This window comes from Haliotis cracherodii, unplaced genomic scaffold, assembly GCF_022045235.1.
Source record: "Haliotis cracherodii isolate W230 unplaced genomic scaffold, xgHalCrac1.p SCAF_2, whole genome shotgun sequence".
Lineage (NCBI taxonomy): Eukaryota > Metazoa > Mollusca > Gastropoda > Lepetellida > Haliotidae > Haliotis > Haliotis cracherodii.
The window spans coordinates 43194115-43212910 of NW_027266275.1; the positions used below are offsets into that span (position 1 = coordinate 43194115).

Here is an 18796-nt window from a genome sequence, read left to right on the forward strand (position 1 = left end):
ATGATATAACAAAACCCAAAGCCGTTTCTAATGGCCTTGGTGTTACATGTATCAGCCCATGGAACTACAATATGGACGCCATTACCGTGCACATGGCGTTAGGGTGGTCGTATATCATACAAAAACGAATTTTTTTGTGTGGTAACATTTTTTATTAAGGAAAATGGTTACAACTATGTCATGTAGATTTTCTTGAGCAAAGAAAATGCAATAAGTGCCCCAAGGAGGATTTAATCTGAAAGAGAATTGTTCCATATAATTCCAATCATAAATAGTCCTGGACACAAGTTGTTGTTTTATGCTTGGCTTTACTTGGATGATTTGTATGGTATTGATGTCTTTCATCCAAAAGCTGTACGAAGTTCAGAGAGTTTCCATACCTATCATTAGGGACAGCTCAGAGATCTGGTTGTTGCACAAATTGAGGCGTCGAAGGGAGCTGAGTTTATACAGAGCTTCAGGCACTCGAGGCAGATCATTGTAGGACAAGTCAATATCTGGAAGATAAACACAGCACAGTATAAAATATTGAGGTTTAAATGATTCCTTAATACACTGGGATTTCAAATGCACCACATCATACATCCAGTACTGATGTATCTAATATTCTGATGATATCAATCCCTGCCACGCACAGGCATATATCTTATTGAAATATGTATGATTACAAAAATAGAGTCACAAGGCTCTGTAGCTCACCTAATTTAGAAGAAATAATGGCAGCCATGTTTAAAGCAGGGTTGGAATTTTGTGTACAATATCTAAAAACAAGGTGGGATAATTCACACAAAGATTCAGCTCCATAGGCTTTGTAGTTTCAATGTAGCATTATTAAAAGTTATTATTGGACAAAAACGTATCTAATTATACTACATACTTGATGCTAATACAATTTCAAAATCACAAAAGCAAAAATGAATAACAGGCAAAAAATTACATTTTCAAAAAGTGGCTAACATTGTTGATAATATTGTATATTGTGATAATGTTGTATCTGTAACTTTTTGCTGTATAAATAGAATCTTTTTTAAATTGCTCCATGATATTTTTTAATTAATATTTCCTTCACTAACACGCTAGATGCACTGATCTTAAAATGACAGCATGTGGTATGCGGCATATGAGCGGTACGTGTAACTGTACCACTAATGACGGTTAACCTGTACAGCCTTCAGCGTTAACAGTAACGTTCACGCTGGTGTATGTATGGTCAGTGTATCTTCACAACTGAAGCAAAGTGATGCAACCAGTTGATCGTTCATTTCAGGTCGCTTTGTTGACGCTTTGCAATAGGTTTTTAAACCATTATTCTTGATGTTTGAATTCCACACTTTTAAACATAACATATATCATAGTTGTGTACACATCCATATGTATGTCATATTATCACCAATTAGGCTATATGCATGAATGAGCACAGCCTAGGTGATAGTATGTGACATGTGAAGGTCTTATGCAACATGCAATGTTGATCAGAAAATAGTTACTTTTGACAGCAACACAAATATTTAGTAGTAGTAGGTACCTATGAAGTAGGTATGTTGTAAGAGGTCAGAAATTTATTTTCAGGAAATGGTGAAAGAAACAGGTACTAGCAAATTATGTTATCAACTACATATCATAACAAGTAAAATCCTAGATATTTTTTATATTTGTATACTTATCCTGCATTACTCCTTAATGCATATTACTGCTTGTTCTTGACAGAGAAAAGAGCTGTGTGAGGGTCTTTGCTTGAAAAAGTTGTTCCAACCAGCTGAGAGGCCAGCCCATCACGCAGCTCCCACGTGACCAAATGAAGTGACGTCACGCATCCTCACATTACTCTGGAGTCCGAAACATCGGAAGGCATCGTGGGGAGGTAGATCTGCGATGGGTGGGTCCCTTTAGAGGCAGTAATGCAGGATAAGTATACAAATATAAAATATATCTAGGATTTTACTAGATTTTTTACTTATCCAGCATTACTCCTTAATGCATCTTTATCCTTCAGATGTGGACTTTCATCTCAGAACTCTTGTTTTCCTCAGCCAATCTTCGGCTGTGTGCATCAAATGAACCAAGAGTCAGGTATGCGTTATGTCAAGGTACAACGCAGCCATAGACAATAACCTTACTCAAATTAACGTTGTAGACTGACGTACCGAGCCTTATGCAAGTGGGCATTAACCTTCTACTCCAGGGCACTTAAGCCTGGGGAGGTCGAGAGCCTGGCTCTGACTGGAGGTGAGGTCAATAGCATCTAGAAGTGGTGACCTGTTGGGCCACTACTAACGGACCAAACCTGTGCATGCCTTGCACATCCTCCAATGCGATGTCTTGCAGGTAGTGACTGGCGAGGACTGTGTTCGATCGTAATAAACACCTCTCCATGATAGCACGTAGAGAGCAGTTGCTGATATCATGCGGGTTGAAGGAGCTTGGGGGGGGGGTCCAATCCTGCTGCTTCGGAGGCCTGGAGAATGATGGCTCATAGCCAGAGGGCGATAGTGTTGCGGCTGACTTCCGCTCACAAGGTCGCAGATACCAGTATAAAGAGGCGGCAGCGTTGTCTGCAGTGTTCCTTGGACTGACGGATGTAACAACGGAGCGCTCTTACCGGGTACAGATGGAGCTCTTGTTTGTCTTTCATTCCCACAATCAAATACAGGGGAGGGATGAGGAACTATCTATCGGGCTGTCCTGGGAGCTGGTTCTTGGCAACTAAGTCCAAACACAGTCCGAGATGAACCGCTCCGTGCGCTCCATGCTCAAAGCGGACGCGTTTGACTTCCAGGGCGTGTAGCTCACTGACATGGGCGGCTGTAGCGAGCACCAGGAGGAAGACCGTTTTTTTCGTCAGACAGTTGAACATTGCCGCATCGAGGTGAGAATGACGTTCAGGTCCCAAGCTGGTGGACAAAATTTCACCTTGTGGTCTTCCAACCTGAATGAGCAGAGCAGAGCCTGTAGTTCCGGGAATTTTGTCATGCACCGATCTTCCGGAGTTGAGTGCCACAAGGTAGGTCATTATGGTACTACCCTTGAGCCTACGCTTGTGGCGAAGATAGAGCAGGAACTCGGCCAAGAATTGAGGCGATGCAGTATTGGGGTCGTGCTGTTTTTTTCCCTGCAAAAGCGCTCAAAGGATAGCCACTTTGTCGTCATATAGGCTCCTGGTGGTCGGAAGGCCAGGGAGTTTATGTCAAAGGTAGCTGATCTCTTAGTAGGCGAATCCTCGGAGGTGTCGGACATCTTGCATGAGCACTTGAATGGCATGAGAACAGGTTGGCATGTTATCAGGAATGAAGCAGTGTAAAATCACAAAGTGACCCCCGCCCAATTATGCGGTAATTTGTTTTGCCACTACGTGGGTTTATGAAACAAATATTACGACAAAGGTAAGACAACATACAATGACAAAACAATGTACTTGCAAAGGTACGACAATGGTGAGGTACCAAGGAAGAAGAATATAGAACGTACGCCAGTTCTTAACTTGTTGTCACGTAATATAGTCAAGATGGCTACTTGAAACAAGTCACCTGCGTTTACCATAGTTTTTAAAAAAACAAAACACCAGCAGGTGTAAAAAAGGTTATGCATACAATGTACAAAGAAACAAATCATATGCACAACACAAGCACAATGAACATTACCTCAAGAAGCAAAACATGTGAGGGTTTGAACAAGTTTTATGCTACAGACCAAAAACAGGTCTTCACTCAGCAAGTGACAAGAGTAATGTGAGGATCCGTGACGTGACGTCACTTCCCTTGGAGCTGTGTGATAGGGTTGGCCTCTCAGCTAGTTGGAACAACTTCTTCAAGCAAAGATCTTCACACAGCTCTTTCCTGTCAAGAACAAGCAGTAATATGCAGATAGGAATAATGCAGGATAAGTAAAAAATTCATATTTTGAATAGTCAATTTTATTTTTTTAGACATAATAGAATTAGATGCCTTCAGAGATCTATTTTAAATACAAATTCAAAGGTAAATATCAACTATACTATTTCCTCTCAAAAATTAAAACAAAAATATCTCATAATTGTCAATCTGTATAAAGATGATGTTATTAACCTGTTAACAGTGTTGTAAACCTCAAATTATTTACATTTCACTTACTTACAGTGGAAATCATATTATACTCCAGCCTTTCTTGTTTCCATAATTGAAGATGATTTTGCAATCCAACACACGCACACACACACCCTCCCCCCACACACAAACATCAATAATGTTATTCTTTTACCTCACTGCTTCAACAGTGATCTGCATTTGGGGTTACATTTGCATAAATTTCATGACTAATTATTTCCAGTTTGAAACATGGTTGCAGGCATTTCCAAATTATTCAGTGCACTAAGAGTGAGTGAGTATTGTTTTATGCTGCTTTTAGCAATATTCCAGCTATATCACGGCTGAGGACACCAGAAAAGGGCTTCACACATTGTGCCCGTGTGGGGATTCGATCCCGGGTCTCAAGTGTGACAAGCGAACGTTTCAACCATTAGCCTACCCCACCGCCCCAAGAACACTAAGAAGCAGAACTACCTTTTGAATGACCATTCCAGTGATCTTGACCTTCAATGAACACCACAAAAAGTTTTACAACTGCAATGCCCCACCCTAAGGTTTTTTCACATTCAGTATTTCTATTGTTGTTTGGTTTGTTCGTTGTTTTGTAGAATTTTCTTATTCGGAATATTCTATAAGTAATACGTTACCACTGTTATACCGAGGCTGTTGTCTCCCACAACTGCTGCTATAGCGAAATCTACCACAGAGATCTCAATTACCTCATGCAGCACGTGCGTAGCCACCTAGCTGCCATGTGACACCCTTCACTCTTGTCTCTTGCGAGAGCAAGTGCTCGGGGGACAGACGGGCGGGCAGCAGCCCAGTGGTAACGTATTACTTATAGAATATTCCGAATAGGAAAATTCTACAAATTACATTAAGTAATACATTACCACTGTTATACCGAGGCTGACTACCACAGTAGGCGGTGGGGAGCACCTACAACCCGAATCCTGACTGCTAGTGTTCCTTCCGACCAGCAGAAGTAAACACCAAGGCGGAAGCACTCGATGCGCATGCACCTAGCTAGGCATTACCCTATAGGAATACCAAAGCACTGTCAAGCGCATACCGTAAGGCTCAATCGTCATTGCCAAAATGATTGGTAACTAACATATAGAGGAATAAGTGATGTAAAAAATATACTAGAACAGGGGAACGTAAGGCGCAACGTGCATACGAGACACCCCGCAAGTATATAGAAAAAAAGGGCGGAAAAAGTATTTCCTGTTGGCGGGAAAAATCTCACAGTTTATTAGAGAGAAACAGTAATAAATATCACCGAATGGTCGGAGAAACAGGACCGCTTGAGCAGTTTATTGTACGTCTTGCTAGAGCAAGCGAAGAGACAAGAGTGAAGGGTGTCACATGGCAGCTAGGTGGCTACGCACGTGCTGCATGAGGTAATTGAGATCTCTGAGGTAGATTTCGCTATAGCAGCAGTTGTGGGAGACAACAGCCTCGGTATAACAGTGGTAACGTATTACTTAATGTAATTAACGCCACACTCAGCAATATTCCAGCTCTATGACAGTGATCTGTAAATAATTGAGTCTGGACCAGACAATCCAACAACTAACATCATGAGCATCAATCTATGCAATTGGGATACGATGACATGCATCCACCAAGTCAGCGAGCCTGACCACCTGATCCTGTTAGTCGTCTCTTACAACAAGCATAGTCATGTTAACGGCAAGCATGGGTTGCTGAAAGCCTATTCTAACCCGGATCTTCACAATCACAGGTAGCAAGTATTTAAAACAAATTCCAAATTGGTTATTGAGCATACACATCATCATGTCCCTTGTTTGAATTACAATGTAATAACAAAATAATAACATATGCTATGCATTGAAAGTAAGTCACTGTGACCTACTGCTACTTTATGATTGTCATCACTTGACATACATAAGTATTCCACTCACATACATAACCACCACCACCACCACGCGCAGGAGAGATAAACCTATCTGCAGGAAATGCCACATTAACAAAAATGGCTACCTTCAATGTGACCTTGACCTTCCCTGCTGGTCACAGATGTCCCTTTTCAATCGTTGCCATGCCCTCAGGATGACATTACCACGTTTCATTGACCTACTTTGAATGCTTCTTGACAATCGCAGTACTAATACCTTTCGGATTATGACATAGACTATGCTCTTGACATGACTGTAAAGGAGATATACTTGAAATTATATACATGGGCCCTGTGTCCCAGTCCTCATTGGGATGTTACCTTTATAGAAGTGTCATGTTAACCAGGCCACGACATAAGCTCACTCCGACGTTCGGGAGGTGAGCTAAAATATCTATGCAAGTACATTCATTGGCCTACCTACTCTACAAACAACCTTGGCAATGGCCAGTGGCCTGTTCCACAAAGCTAACATAACACTAAGGTGATCGTAACTCATACACTGTCGTTGGGAAACGATCTCTCTGGACCGGGGCCCTTTTGTAGGTTAGTCAAAAACATGTTCGCTTACATATTAAGTGTGCACCGAGTTTCTTTATCCTACAGCTTATTGAAATGTCATGTAAATGTTCACAACGGATAATGATCTTGAGAATGGTCATAACCATGACATATTTGAACAGCTTGACAATTGCACAGGGGTATAGAGGAGTTATTACTGCTATAGTTCATGATTTCAAAAAGCACACAAAGACATGATGGTTTACCTTGTAGATTGGTGAGTGCATCCAGTCCTGTAGGGAAATTTGCTAGAGTCCTCTGTGTGTTTTTCATGTGCAATGTCTGAAGGGATGTTAGTGCCGGCAACTGTCTGCAACATTATACCAGATAACAATGACCACATGTCAACACTTAAATTTCAGTTTAACTGGAAGATATAGTCATCACTATACCTACACATAGCATATCAAGTTCTGATTATAAACTGTGACATTGCACTGTAATTCACCTGGATATGTAGTGAAAAGTTTAAAATGTTAAAGACAACCATTTAACAAATGTTGTCAGCATTGATTTTCAAATATTGTCTCACCTGAGCTGGGCATGTAGGAGTGGATTGTTTTAATTGTCTCACCTGATCTGGGCATGTATGAGTGGATTGTAGTAATTGTCTCACCTGATCTGCACATTTATGAGTGGATTGTGTTAATGGTCTCACCTGATCTGGGCATGTATGAGTGGATTGTTTTAACTGTCTCACCTGAGCTGAGCATGTATGAGTGGATTGTTTTAATCGTCTCACCTGAGCCGGGCATATATGAGTGAATTGTTTTAATTGTCTCACCTGATCTGGGCATGTATGAGTGGATTGTTTAATTGTCTCACCTGATCTGGGCATATATGAGTGGATTGTTTTAATTGTCTCACCTGAGCTGGGCATATATGAGTGGATTGTTTTAATTGTCTCACCTGAGCTGGGCATGTATGAGTGGATTGTTTTAATTGTCTCAGCTGAGCTGGGTATGTTTGAGTGGATTGTTTTAATTGTCTCACCTGAGCTGGGCATGTATGAGTGGATTGTTGTTCAGGATAAGTGTCTGGAGGCTGGTGAGTCGTCTCAGCTGTGGTGGCAGTGTCTCTGTAAGTGTACAGCATATCTAGTGATGACTTCAGGTAATCTACAACAACTAGGGGTCCATTATGGTATCACACTCTTGTCCACTGACTAAACGAACAGAATGCTCAGTATCTATTCCCTTCAGAAATACTTCAGATGAAAAATGTATATTTTGAGAAAAAGAATTATTTATACTTATCCTGACTCATACTTTTTGCTTATCTCTCTCTCTTCCAAATAGGTATTGGAAACTTCCTGTGCTGTGTTCCTCGGGAACAGAGAAAACAACTCACCCCATCGCACCGATGGCCGAGAATCATATTTATTGCTTGCATCTCCCAAAGGGGTACCACCTTTCTTTTTTGTGAGCAGCAAAACTGAAAGTAAATCTTTTAAGATTCTGTGGATTTTGTAAGGTTTGCGAAGATTTTTAAAGATCTTGCTTGCCTTAAATTATAGTGTAAACAAAAAGAAGCAGCCTTCCATGATTGATGGTATCAAGCAGTTACCATGAAGCGCTAGTGTAGAGGCTATGGCTCTTACTTCATGAGGGTTGGAGGCTGATGGGGGATCCAAACCAGCTTCTCATGACAGCTCTCATCCAGAACGAAATAGTTCTTCTGGAGACTTCAGTGTGACTATTCTTTAATAAAGGAATAAACAGTCATTTAAAACCTCTTCTTCTAGGATGTGACTTTTGTCAGTATATGCGTAAGGCTCTGATTGGGCATAAGCGATCAGTCCTCTCTATCCTCCAAACCAAGGATGGAGGAGAGAGTCGGAACAACAAATTTAGTAAAATATAAATATTTTTTACATTTGTGTACTTATCCTGCATTACTCTGTATTGCATTTACTGCTGTCTTTGACAGAGAGACAAACTGTGTGAGATCCAGCTGCTGAAGAATGTTGTTGTCCCAACCAGCTCAGGAGGCAGCGCCCTCTCACAGTCGGCACGTGACCCGGAAGTCATGACGTCACACCAAAACACATAACTGCTTTAAACATAACATCTGCAACTTCGTGGGGAGGTAGCGTAGCGAAAGGGAGGACACTTAGACTTCGTAATGCAGGATAAGTATACAAATGTAAAAAATATTTAGATTTTACTAAATTTTTTAACTTATCCTGCATTACTTCGTATTGCATCTTTATCAGACGGCGTGGCCGGTGGGCATACCTGCTGATGTGAACCATAATAAACCCTCGTCAAGGTCCGATGAAACTGCACCGCATACAAGTGATGACCGGAACATCTACGACCATTCCTGTCTTCAGGAAACAAGAGTCGATGCAAAAACGAAACGCCTGAATAGGTAACCGAAATACAATGAAGCGTGTAGCCAAAATATAGAACTTACCGAAGAGCGAAAGCGAAACGCAGTAGAGCCCTCTAATCTGAGGTGATAAACACCAGAGAGTTTGACGGGCCCCGCTTCTTCTTTAGGTCGTAGAAGGAAGACGAGGGGAGTGGTTCGAAGGGCGTTGAAGACCACATTCAGATCCAACGCAGGCGGTCTGAACTTGGCCTTCAGGTCTTCAAGACTGAACGAGCGCAGCCAGGCCCGTACGTCGGGAATTTTCGTCTTTCTCCGGTCGTCCGGGATGGCCAGAATGGAGTAGATGGCGACCAGGCATGTGGGGGTGGTAAAGCCCTTCAACCGACGGGTGCTGCGCAAGTACAGAAGGAACTGATCCAAGAACTGCGGTGACGCTGTCATCGGATCCTGGTGTTTGTCTGAACAAAATGCCTGGAACAAGCATCATTTATCAGCATACAGTCCCTCTGTAGATGGTCGGTGGGCTGAAGAAATAGCCTTGGTCGCTCTAGCCGAATAGCCCTTGGCTTTCTGCAGTTGTGTCAGGCGTGCAGACGATAACATGCAGGTATTAGGGTGTGGCAACAGACCGTGGGGATGGAGCAGAAGGTTGGACCACACCGGAAGTTCCAGGTGTTGTCTCTGGCTATACTTCGGAGGTCGATAAACCAACTTCTGGCTGGCCAACAAGGCGAGACCAAATTCAATGGCAGGGGTCGAGTGGCCTGGATCTCTGAAGAACCATGGGAGAGAGAACCGGAGTCGGAAAAGCGTACGCGCGTAATCCTTCTCAGGAGACATCAGAGGCGCCGGAGACATCAGCGTTGTCGACGAAGATGGTGTAGGAGACCGTGAACGGTCGTATGTCGTGCCATGGGAGGCAGACTCTACGTTGGGAGCGCCGGAGCCGCCGGTGGTGTTGGGAGCACTGCGAGGGTCCGCTGAGCGCTGCTGCCGTCAACGTAGATGGGGGTCGACGAGCACGTTGAACGAGGTGTGTCCTGGATACTCGCATGAGCTGAAGGATCACAGTGACGAATGACTGCAACATCGGCACTGCCTTGTGAAAGTACAGGGCGTCGTACAATCACGGCAGAAAGGGGCGGCCCCGACCAGATTTGTTCCCGCGGCAACAAGTGCAGCGAGGCAGAAAATCTGGAATTTAAGCAAAACATAACTCTGTGGCAAAACCACAAAGTGCGGGAAGCATAATGTGACTCAGAAACTTGCATTGCAATGAAGTTTATGAGATCAAACAATGACGCTTAAAGGTAGCGAAAAAGCATAGCTCTAAGCAAACACATAACCATGTGGCCAAATCACAAAGTATGGGAAGCATAAAGGAACTCAAAATCATTATATTTTATTGAAGTTTATGAGATCAAACAATTACGCTAAAAGGTAGCGAAAAGGCACAGCCTTAAGCAAACACGGAACCATGTGGCAAAACCACAGACTACCGGAGACATAATGTAACTCAAAAACTTCGTATTTTATTGACGTTTATGAGAGGAAACAATTACGCTGAAAGGTAGCGAAAAGGCAAGGCTTTTAGCACACCAAAACAACATACATAAATGTAATGTATTACCCAAGCCAAAGAGAGAATTCAAAATGCAGAACACGAAATTACATGGCCACGTGGTGAATGGCCAAAATGGCGGGAAAGAAAACAAAATGGCGGGAACAACATTGCGCCCGTAAATTACTGTGACGTGAGCCACAAACAAGCGATAAACGTTACAATTTATGAATGGGAAGACCCTAAGGTCACAGCCCATAACAGGTAACAATGTAGCAGCATATAATGAATGTAGAAACACAAACAATAACAAAATATAAAAAAACAAACAATAAGCTTTAATTTCCACAAGGGATACAAAGTACGTCCATCCGTGGAGGTGACAAAGCAGTTATGTGTTTTGGTGTGACGTCATGACTTCCGGGTCACGTGCCGACTGTGAGAGGGCGCTGCCTCCTGAGCTGGTTGGGACAACTTTCTTCAGCAGCTGGATCTCACACAGTTCGTCTCTCTGTCAAAGACAGCAGTAAATGCAATACGGAGTAATGCAGGATAAGTTAAACAATTGTCTGTTTGGTTGGCCTGGTAACTATTGTTTTTAGCAATGAAGTCCTATTTCAAGCCGAGATGCACTGATGCATTGTTGCTGCTGTCAAATCTAATACGCTTGAAATCGATTGCATGGATCTCAGACATTCTGACTGTTGTGGCAAGGACCAGAAGAAACAGGGTTTTCTGTGTTAGGTGTTCGAAGTCCACCTAATGCAGTGGTTCATAAGCGTCACTGGTTCAGTGTTGCAGCACTAATATGAAGGTCCCATGATGGGGCTCTAATTTTTTCTGTTTGTCCTGAAGTCTGAAAGATCTGAGTAGAGCTAACAGTCCAGGGACTTTTATAAGTTTAATTCTCTTAGACATAGTCAGAACGGATCTGATAGCAGCCAAGTAAATGCCTAGGGTCGAGTCTTTAAGATTCCTTGTGCTTCTTAAATGACAAAGGAAGTCCGTTACTTGAGGGAGAGTAGCTTTTGCTGATGACATCCCTTAGATCTTGCGAACTGGTCAAAATTCTTCTATTTACATGTATCATGATAAAAATTCCTTGTTGATCTGCGAAGTGCTAAGGAGACCCCAGCCGCTTTGATGGGATTACCTCGTTTTATGAGGTTGTTTTTAATATGTTCCCTATGTGGAGCTCGAAAGGTTCTTGGATGAACATGGTTTGAGTAAGGATGTAGGAGGTTTGGCCAGTTCGAAAGCATTAGTATCGGGTTTCCTGTTAACTCAACAAGATCTGGAAAACAAGTCCTCGCCAGCCAGTAAGGCGCTACCAAAACCAGTTGTAGATTGCTTGTGTGTAGAATCTTTTGCAATACCCATGATATCCAGGCTGGTAGGGGAAACCCATGCGTTTAGGCCCTCCCATGATATTACCAGAGCATCGACAGACCAGGCTGGTGGGTATTGCACTGGAGGCACAAAAGCTGTTATCCGATTCCATTCTTTTGGTAATGGTTCAGCTGGTCTGGATAAAGCATTGGCTAAGACATTTGCCACTCCTGGTAGGTGTCTTGCCTTTATCGTTAGATTTAGGCTGTTTACCACTTCGTAAAGTTGAAACGTCAACTTTAGAAGGGATTTTTACCTTGTTGTGCCTTGAAGATTATGTTGAAGGCTACAGTTGAATTGTGTTCTGAAATTTGTTTCTTAACTGTGGGGCCCAGTGGGATATTGCTCGGATTACTGCTTCGTATTCCAAATAATTGATATGGACAGATTTTTCTGTCTCAGACCATAGGCCTGATGTCACTTCCTAGTTGAATGATGCTAACCAACCTTGAAGTGAAGCGTCCACTTAAAGGTGATTGTTGTAATCCTGTTTGTTTAAATTAGGTCCTGCGCAGACATTCGATTTTACTGTCCACCATAAGAGGTGTTTCCTCAATTTGTGTGGCAGTTGAAGTATTAAATCCTGGTACTCTAGGTATGGATTTAGAAATCTCTGTATTGGATGTAAGTATAGTCTCCCTTGAACAGTCAACGCTGTAATGGATGTGATTAGGCCTAGTAATTTAACACTTGCCATTTGTTGACCGAGATTTGGTTGTGAATTGCTGCTGGTAAGTACTTCCGGATTTTTACCCACCGATCTTCCAGTACAAGAATTTGATTCTGCCTCATTAAAAACCTGATCCCTTGAAATTGAAGGTCCTCCGAAGGTTGTAAGGACTGATTTCTGATTCAGTTGTTGTTTGAGTAGTTCTGTAGATTGTAAGGCTTGAATTCTGTCGTCTAAGTAAAGAGCTCAACAAATTCCCCTGTTCTGCAGAAATGCAACAAATAGTATGGTCACACGTGTAGACAGCCACTGGGCCAAAGAAATTCCAAAGGGCAGGACTACCCATTGGTAATGTTAGCCTTTGAAAACGAAACACAGATATTTCCTGATTTTGGACGAATGAGAATGTGTCGGTAAGCATCCTGTAGATCTATGCTTACGAGATATACTCAACAACAAAAGTTCCTGTGACACCAATATTTTTGCGTATTTTTCAATCAAGTAAAGTTTGGTTTTCAATATTGTACATGTATGGAATCAAGCCATAAAAATGCAACTGCTACAGAAAAGCATGCATTCCATGCAAAAGTTGACTTTTATGCAAGCCCCATGCATTTCACTACCCAAGAATGGGTATAAAAACATGTGCATTAACAGGATTCCATATGCATTGTTTAGCATCATGCTGACAACAACCAGTCAGGAAAACGACAAAATTACGCAATTATTCAACATTACTAAATGCCACCCTTGTCGGAAAATGAGCGTCTGCAAGCCATTGGTATACTTGAAGCAGGATCAGTCAACGGGATATTGCAAGACAATTTAATGTCCACAGAAACACCATTTGGTTGTTTATGGCAACGTTGGCAACAGACGAATGCAGTCAGAGACCATCCTCAGAGTGGCAGGCCACTCGTAACCAATAATCGACAAGACAACTGGATTCGAACAACACACCTACGAAATTGATTCCAGCCAGCAACAGTGACTGCAAGAAGCATCCCTGGCCTTCGAAGAATATCTTCACAAACCGTACTTCGTCGCCTCAGATGTGCAGGGATTGTCACAAGAAGACCCGCCAAACGTCCCATTTTGACAGGAAACCATCGTCAAGCACGTCTACAGTGGTGCAGACAGCGTCTACGCTGGACGGCCATGCAGTGGGGACAAGTTCTATTCACTGACGACTCTCGTTTTCACCTCAGCCACAGTGATGGACGGATTCGAGTGTACCGACGTTGAGAGGAACGTTACGTCAATCATTGTGTCATGGAAGAAGATCTGTTCTGGGGCGGCAGCGTTATGGTATGGGGTGTGATTACAGCAAGACAGACGACCGTTTGATAGTGGTAGAGGGAAATCTCAATGGACAGCACTACCGCGACGAGATCATCGGCCCTGTTGTTCCACTGTCATGGCCCAGGCATTACCTTTCAACATGACAACACCCGGCCTCATATTGCTCGACTTGTTCAAGATTCTCTTCAACAAAATAACGTGAATGAACTTCGAAACATGCTCCATCAGATATGGATAGATATCCCACAGGACTTTCTGCGACGCTTGGTCCATTCCATGAGACGAAGATGTGTTGCTTGCATCGCAACCAGAGGTGGACACACACTCTATTGATTTGTAAATTGACATTTTGGCATGTTCATGTTTTTTTATGAAATCACACATTTTCTGAAGTCAGTATGGCAAATTAAACCATTTGAACACTTACAGGAGTCTTTTATCTGTTGCAAACCGAAATTGATTCAGATTTGGTAAAAAACATAGCTTTGCATTAAATCTTATTCAATGTCACAGGAACTTTTGTTGTTCAGTATAGTTGTGCTGCCTTATCGATGTTTCAATAAAGGCAGATGAACCATTCTGAATTTTTCTGAATTTTGGAGGTATTTCTTGTTGAATTTCCTCATGCTGTAAATTAAAACAAAATTTGTCATTTGAGTTCTTTTCGGGAACCAGAAAGATGGGTGTGTAGAAACCCTGAGTTTGTCCTTCCGGTTGTATTCAAATAGCGTATTTTAGTACGACTTTTCACACACATTACAAGTTTACGTATTCATAATATGATGAATTATGAATTGTTTCAATTTAACCAATTGTTTAATTCACCGGACAATTAATAACAAATAATATCATTTTAGATTTACATGGAAAACATACGTTTGTTTCTGTTATAATAACGATCTGTTAACGTAGTGAACGGTCTAATTAATATGCATGAGTTATATTCATGTGTCTGCTCAAGTGTACGCGTTGTAACATTTGGATCGAGACTATTATCCCATATTTGGTTATCACGTGACCTCACGGGAAAAGTTTTTTTTAAACTAAAGATTTTTTTTAAAAACAAGACAGATAATTTAATCACAAATACTAAAATATCGTTGATAGCAATAGTTATTTGAATACTTTTTTCATCTGTACTTAATTATTGACCATAAAAAAATTGGATATCGATCGTCCGAGAAAGCAAAATGGCGGTCAATCAAGATTCAATATACGACTAGCTACTGAAAACAATAAAATCTGCAAATCCTCATTGTATGTCAACCAAGTGAAAGTCGTTAGCCACGACTTACAAAATGATCGTCCAGACTTTGAGGGTTTGGCAGTTCGCTCGACTGATCTGCATCAGTCGACTGGCTGTCGTCACGCTTTCGCTTCTTGTCTGAGGTTTCGAATCGTAGCATTGTGAGGATAATGAGGTACATCGATGATGCAAGGTATTAATGTACAGTTGTAAACACCTTTCACTCAAATTAACAAGATGTTCTCAGTAATTAATCCTCGATTAATCAGTGTCAACTCAGTTTATTGCCTATTACAGTGATTGACCGATTGGACTATCATGTAGGTACGATGTATTTACAGCAATCAAAACAAACAAAGCTTGTCTGTGTAGTTAATCTTCATTGTGTTGCAACTGCAGACAGAAACTGCTCAGTCCTAACTGTTGATCATGTCCGGTCAAAATTTAAGAATGTCCGGACAATACTTTTTAAAATGTCCGGTAAGCAATATTTTAAAACGGACATTTGAGATTCCCAATCGGACATGTCCGGCGCATATGACGGTTTCCGGACCCCTGATTATCTCTACTGAGCCCTTGAGAAGTGAGTTGATCACTTCTGTTAATTTTGGGAGCAGTTCTTTCCAATAGTGTATAATTGGTGACTTGAGAGATAATGGGGGTTTCTTGAGTAATGTTGGAGTGTAACCCTTGCTGAGAATGTCAGAAATGAACCCGCCTCTGAGTATGTCCCAATTTTCTAAAACACTGAACACATGAACGACTGGAGGGGTAAGGTCCCAGTTGCTCATGAGTGGTTCTTCATCTGTTATGCACTACCCTGGATCCACGTCAGCATCTGGAATCACATGATTTGACATGTGGCTTGCGAAAAGAGCTATTTGTACTTCCTCTATGTCTCTTCAGCTCTTTGGATTCCTGAGAAATGGCTTTTGAATTTAGTTCTTTGTACAGATTGTCAATACACTGAACTCAGGGTCTGTACTGATCTAATTAGCATTTGATCTTTAGAATCTTGCATCACCTCCTTGTTAATGCTACACTTAATGTGACCATTAAGAATGGTTGTTGCCTGAGAGACTCAGAGAAGCATTCTTTCACGGCCATTGTGAGCATCATTTAACTCATGGCTTCATTCATGGATCGAACCATGGCTAAACCACAGAATGAATGTCTGGTAATCGTATGTAGCTAATTCTTTATCTTCAATATGATAAGACCTAGTTTTGACATTAGTCTTCGTCAATCTCTGGTGCTCGGAGAAAGTGTGACATGGCATGCATGCATGTCTGAGAATTCTGCAAGCTATTGCTTATATTGTGTGACAGTCGTCCTTGACTGTGCACAAGGTTTGCTGAACATCTGCTGTTGCATGGCCATTAATACTTGCTGTGTAACATTAGCTACTAAATCTGTGTGCTGTGCTGTGCTGGAGCTTGTGAAAACACTGATGAAACGCTGCGCTGGTATCTGCGTGAAGGTCACACGTGTGTTTACAGCCTGATTGGATGACAAAGAGGTGTTTGCGAAGGCTGAAACTGCACTGATGGGGGCTGTTGTACGTCACTCTTCTTTTGACCAGTAGAAGAAGTAGTAGTAGATATAGTAGACCTCTTCGCATTTGATGATAATGGTAGAGGTTTTGTGGAGGTTATAAGCTCTGCATAAACATGCTCTCTTACCAGGGAGGACTGCTTAGCTATAGAGGAAGATATATTCTTCCTAATTCTTGATCAACTGACTGAAGGTTTCAGTGGGCTTTACTTTGTTTTTAGACCCTCTGGACTTCTCACTGGTAGATGAGGAAGTAAGTAGGGTGATGACTGTTATGTCATCAATGGGAGTCAGTTGGATATTATCCCTACTTCAGAAGAAGGACAAGGTGTAGACTCCCATCGTTACTTTGCTGACCATCTTATATTTGTCAAATTCCTCCTTTCCCAAAGGGGCGCAGAAAGTGCACTCCGCAGTGCAGCTGTTTCTGGTGCAGTTGGCGCAGATCAGGTGAGGGTCTGTAATTTACAGATTATCACTCATATAGCGCAATTAAGTCGAAATTATGACAAAAATTGAAGCCAAAATGATTTTTTTTTAGATATGATGTATAGAATGTTAAAGAAGGAAACCCCAGCAACAGTTTCGTGATTTCCAACTACACAGATGGCGCCAAAAAGAGAGAGTGACACGTTACTGGTCTTGGTCACATGGTTGCGGTGCGCCTGTGCAGACACAGGGTGCATTGGGGTGAGTTGTTTTCTCGGTTCTCCGGGAACACAGCACAGGACGTTTCCACTATCTATTCGGAAGAGGGAGCAATAAGCAATAAGTATTTGTCAGTATGAAAACATTTAACACTTCCAAGTCTTTGGACTAACTACATATTACTTTAGCAGGAAAGATTTTTTTCTGAATAGTGATTTCAGATAGATACATTAAATGATAAAATTCAGACAACATGGACACTAAATAAGCCAATGTCAAACAAAACAGAGCTTACCCAATACATTGTCACTAAATGTCAACATGGTCAAAAAACAAAACAGAGCTTACCCAATACATTGTCACTAAATGTCAACATGGTCAAAAAACAAAACAGAGCTTACCCAATACATTGTCACTAAATGTCAACATGGTCAAAAAACAAAACAGAGCTTACCCAATACATTGTCACTAAATGTCAACATGGTCAAAAAACAAAACAGAGCTTACCCAATACATTGTCACTAAATGTCAACATGGTCAAAAAACTAAACAGAGCTTACCCAATACATTGTCACTAAATGTCAACATGGTCAAAAAACAAAACAGAGCTTACCCAATACATTGTCACTAAATGTCAACATGGTCAAAAAACAAAACAGAGCTTACCCAATACATTGTCACTAAGATCAACAAAGAATAAATCCAACAAATTGATAAACAGTTGATTGGGCAACATCTCAATCCTGAAAGAAAAAAACAATGATTCAAACTTCTATATCAAGTTTTCCATGCACGAGACACGGCCAAGAAGACCTGAGAAAAAAGCTTTGAACACCTATTTAACTGAGCTAAATATAACATTTGACATCTCATGCTATGCGTTTGCATCCAAATTCAATATACAGGTAACTTAGCTTAACTCTACATTGAAAAAAGTGAAAATGACCATTTGTAAAAGAATTGTTGGGTAAAATATTTCGGGAACATTACTACTAAACATATTGAACCGTGGAACTGAATTGTTAAAAACAGGACGGGTTTGCTTTCACTATGAGCCTCCATCACCTGTGCATACATACAGACACTATGTGGTGTAGTGATGCGTGTCTATCTCCAGTTCTAAAATGAGACTCATGGAAGTGAAATGAACCCAAGTATGAAGCAATGTGTGAAGTAGACAACCACAGGGCTGTGGCACACAGTTGCACAAGAAGTATCCATTGTGATGTAGTGTGAGGGCTCTCACTGGTCTGAGCACTCATTGTTTCTCTCTCACTGGAACTGGCTTGATTTATTGGTCAAAACAGCCACTACATTGCAAAGCTACAATATGTATTCATAGGTGACGGAGGAACATAGTGTACATAATTTAAAAAAAGAAGAGCTGAACTGAAGATATTTTTAAAGTAATTGAAATCTTCTAAATATAACTGATCAATCAACACTTTGTAAAAAACAAAACAATTGCAAACAAATGTTGCAACCACTCTCTAATGTAGTCCCTCTGGCTGGAGGACTAATGATGAATAGAAGTCCTTTCTTTAAC

General features: G+C 41.4%; 1 protein-coding gene across 4 annotated transcripts in view; it reads right to left on the reverse strand.

Annotated features, from left to right (window-relative positions):
- LOC139468131 (protein flightless-1 homolog) overlaps nt 1-18796 on the reverse strand; it is a 139209-nt gene that overhangs the window by 105363 nt on the left and 15050 nt on the right. For 2 of the 4 annotated variants that reach the window (XM_071249893.1, XM_071249892.1), the window contains 4 exons: nt 17917-17993; nt 7537-7621; nt 6750-6853; nt 381-497 (listed from right to left, as the gene is read on the reverse strand). In XM_071249893.1, the coding sequence (XP_071105994.1) occupies nt 381-497; nt 6750-6853; nt 7537-7621; nt 17917-17993 (383 nt within the window). Of the gene's footprint in view, nt 1-380; nt 498-6749; nt 6854-7075; nt 7085-7452; nt 7476-7536; nt 7622-17916; nt 17994-18796 lie in introns of those variants that run through there. The other 2 variants (XM_071249894.1, XM_071249896.1) reach the window with 2 other exon arrangements.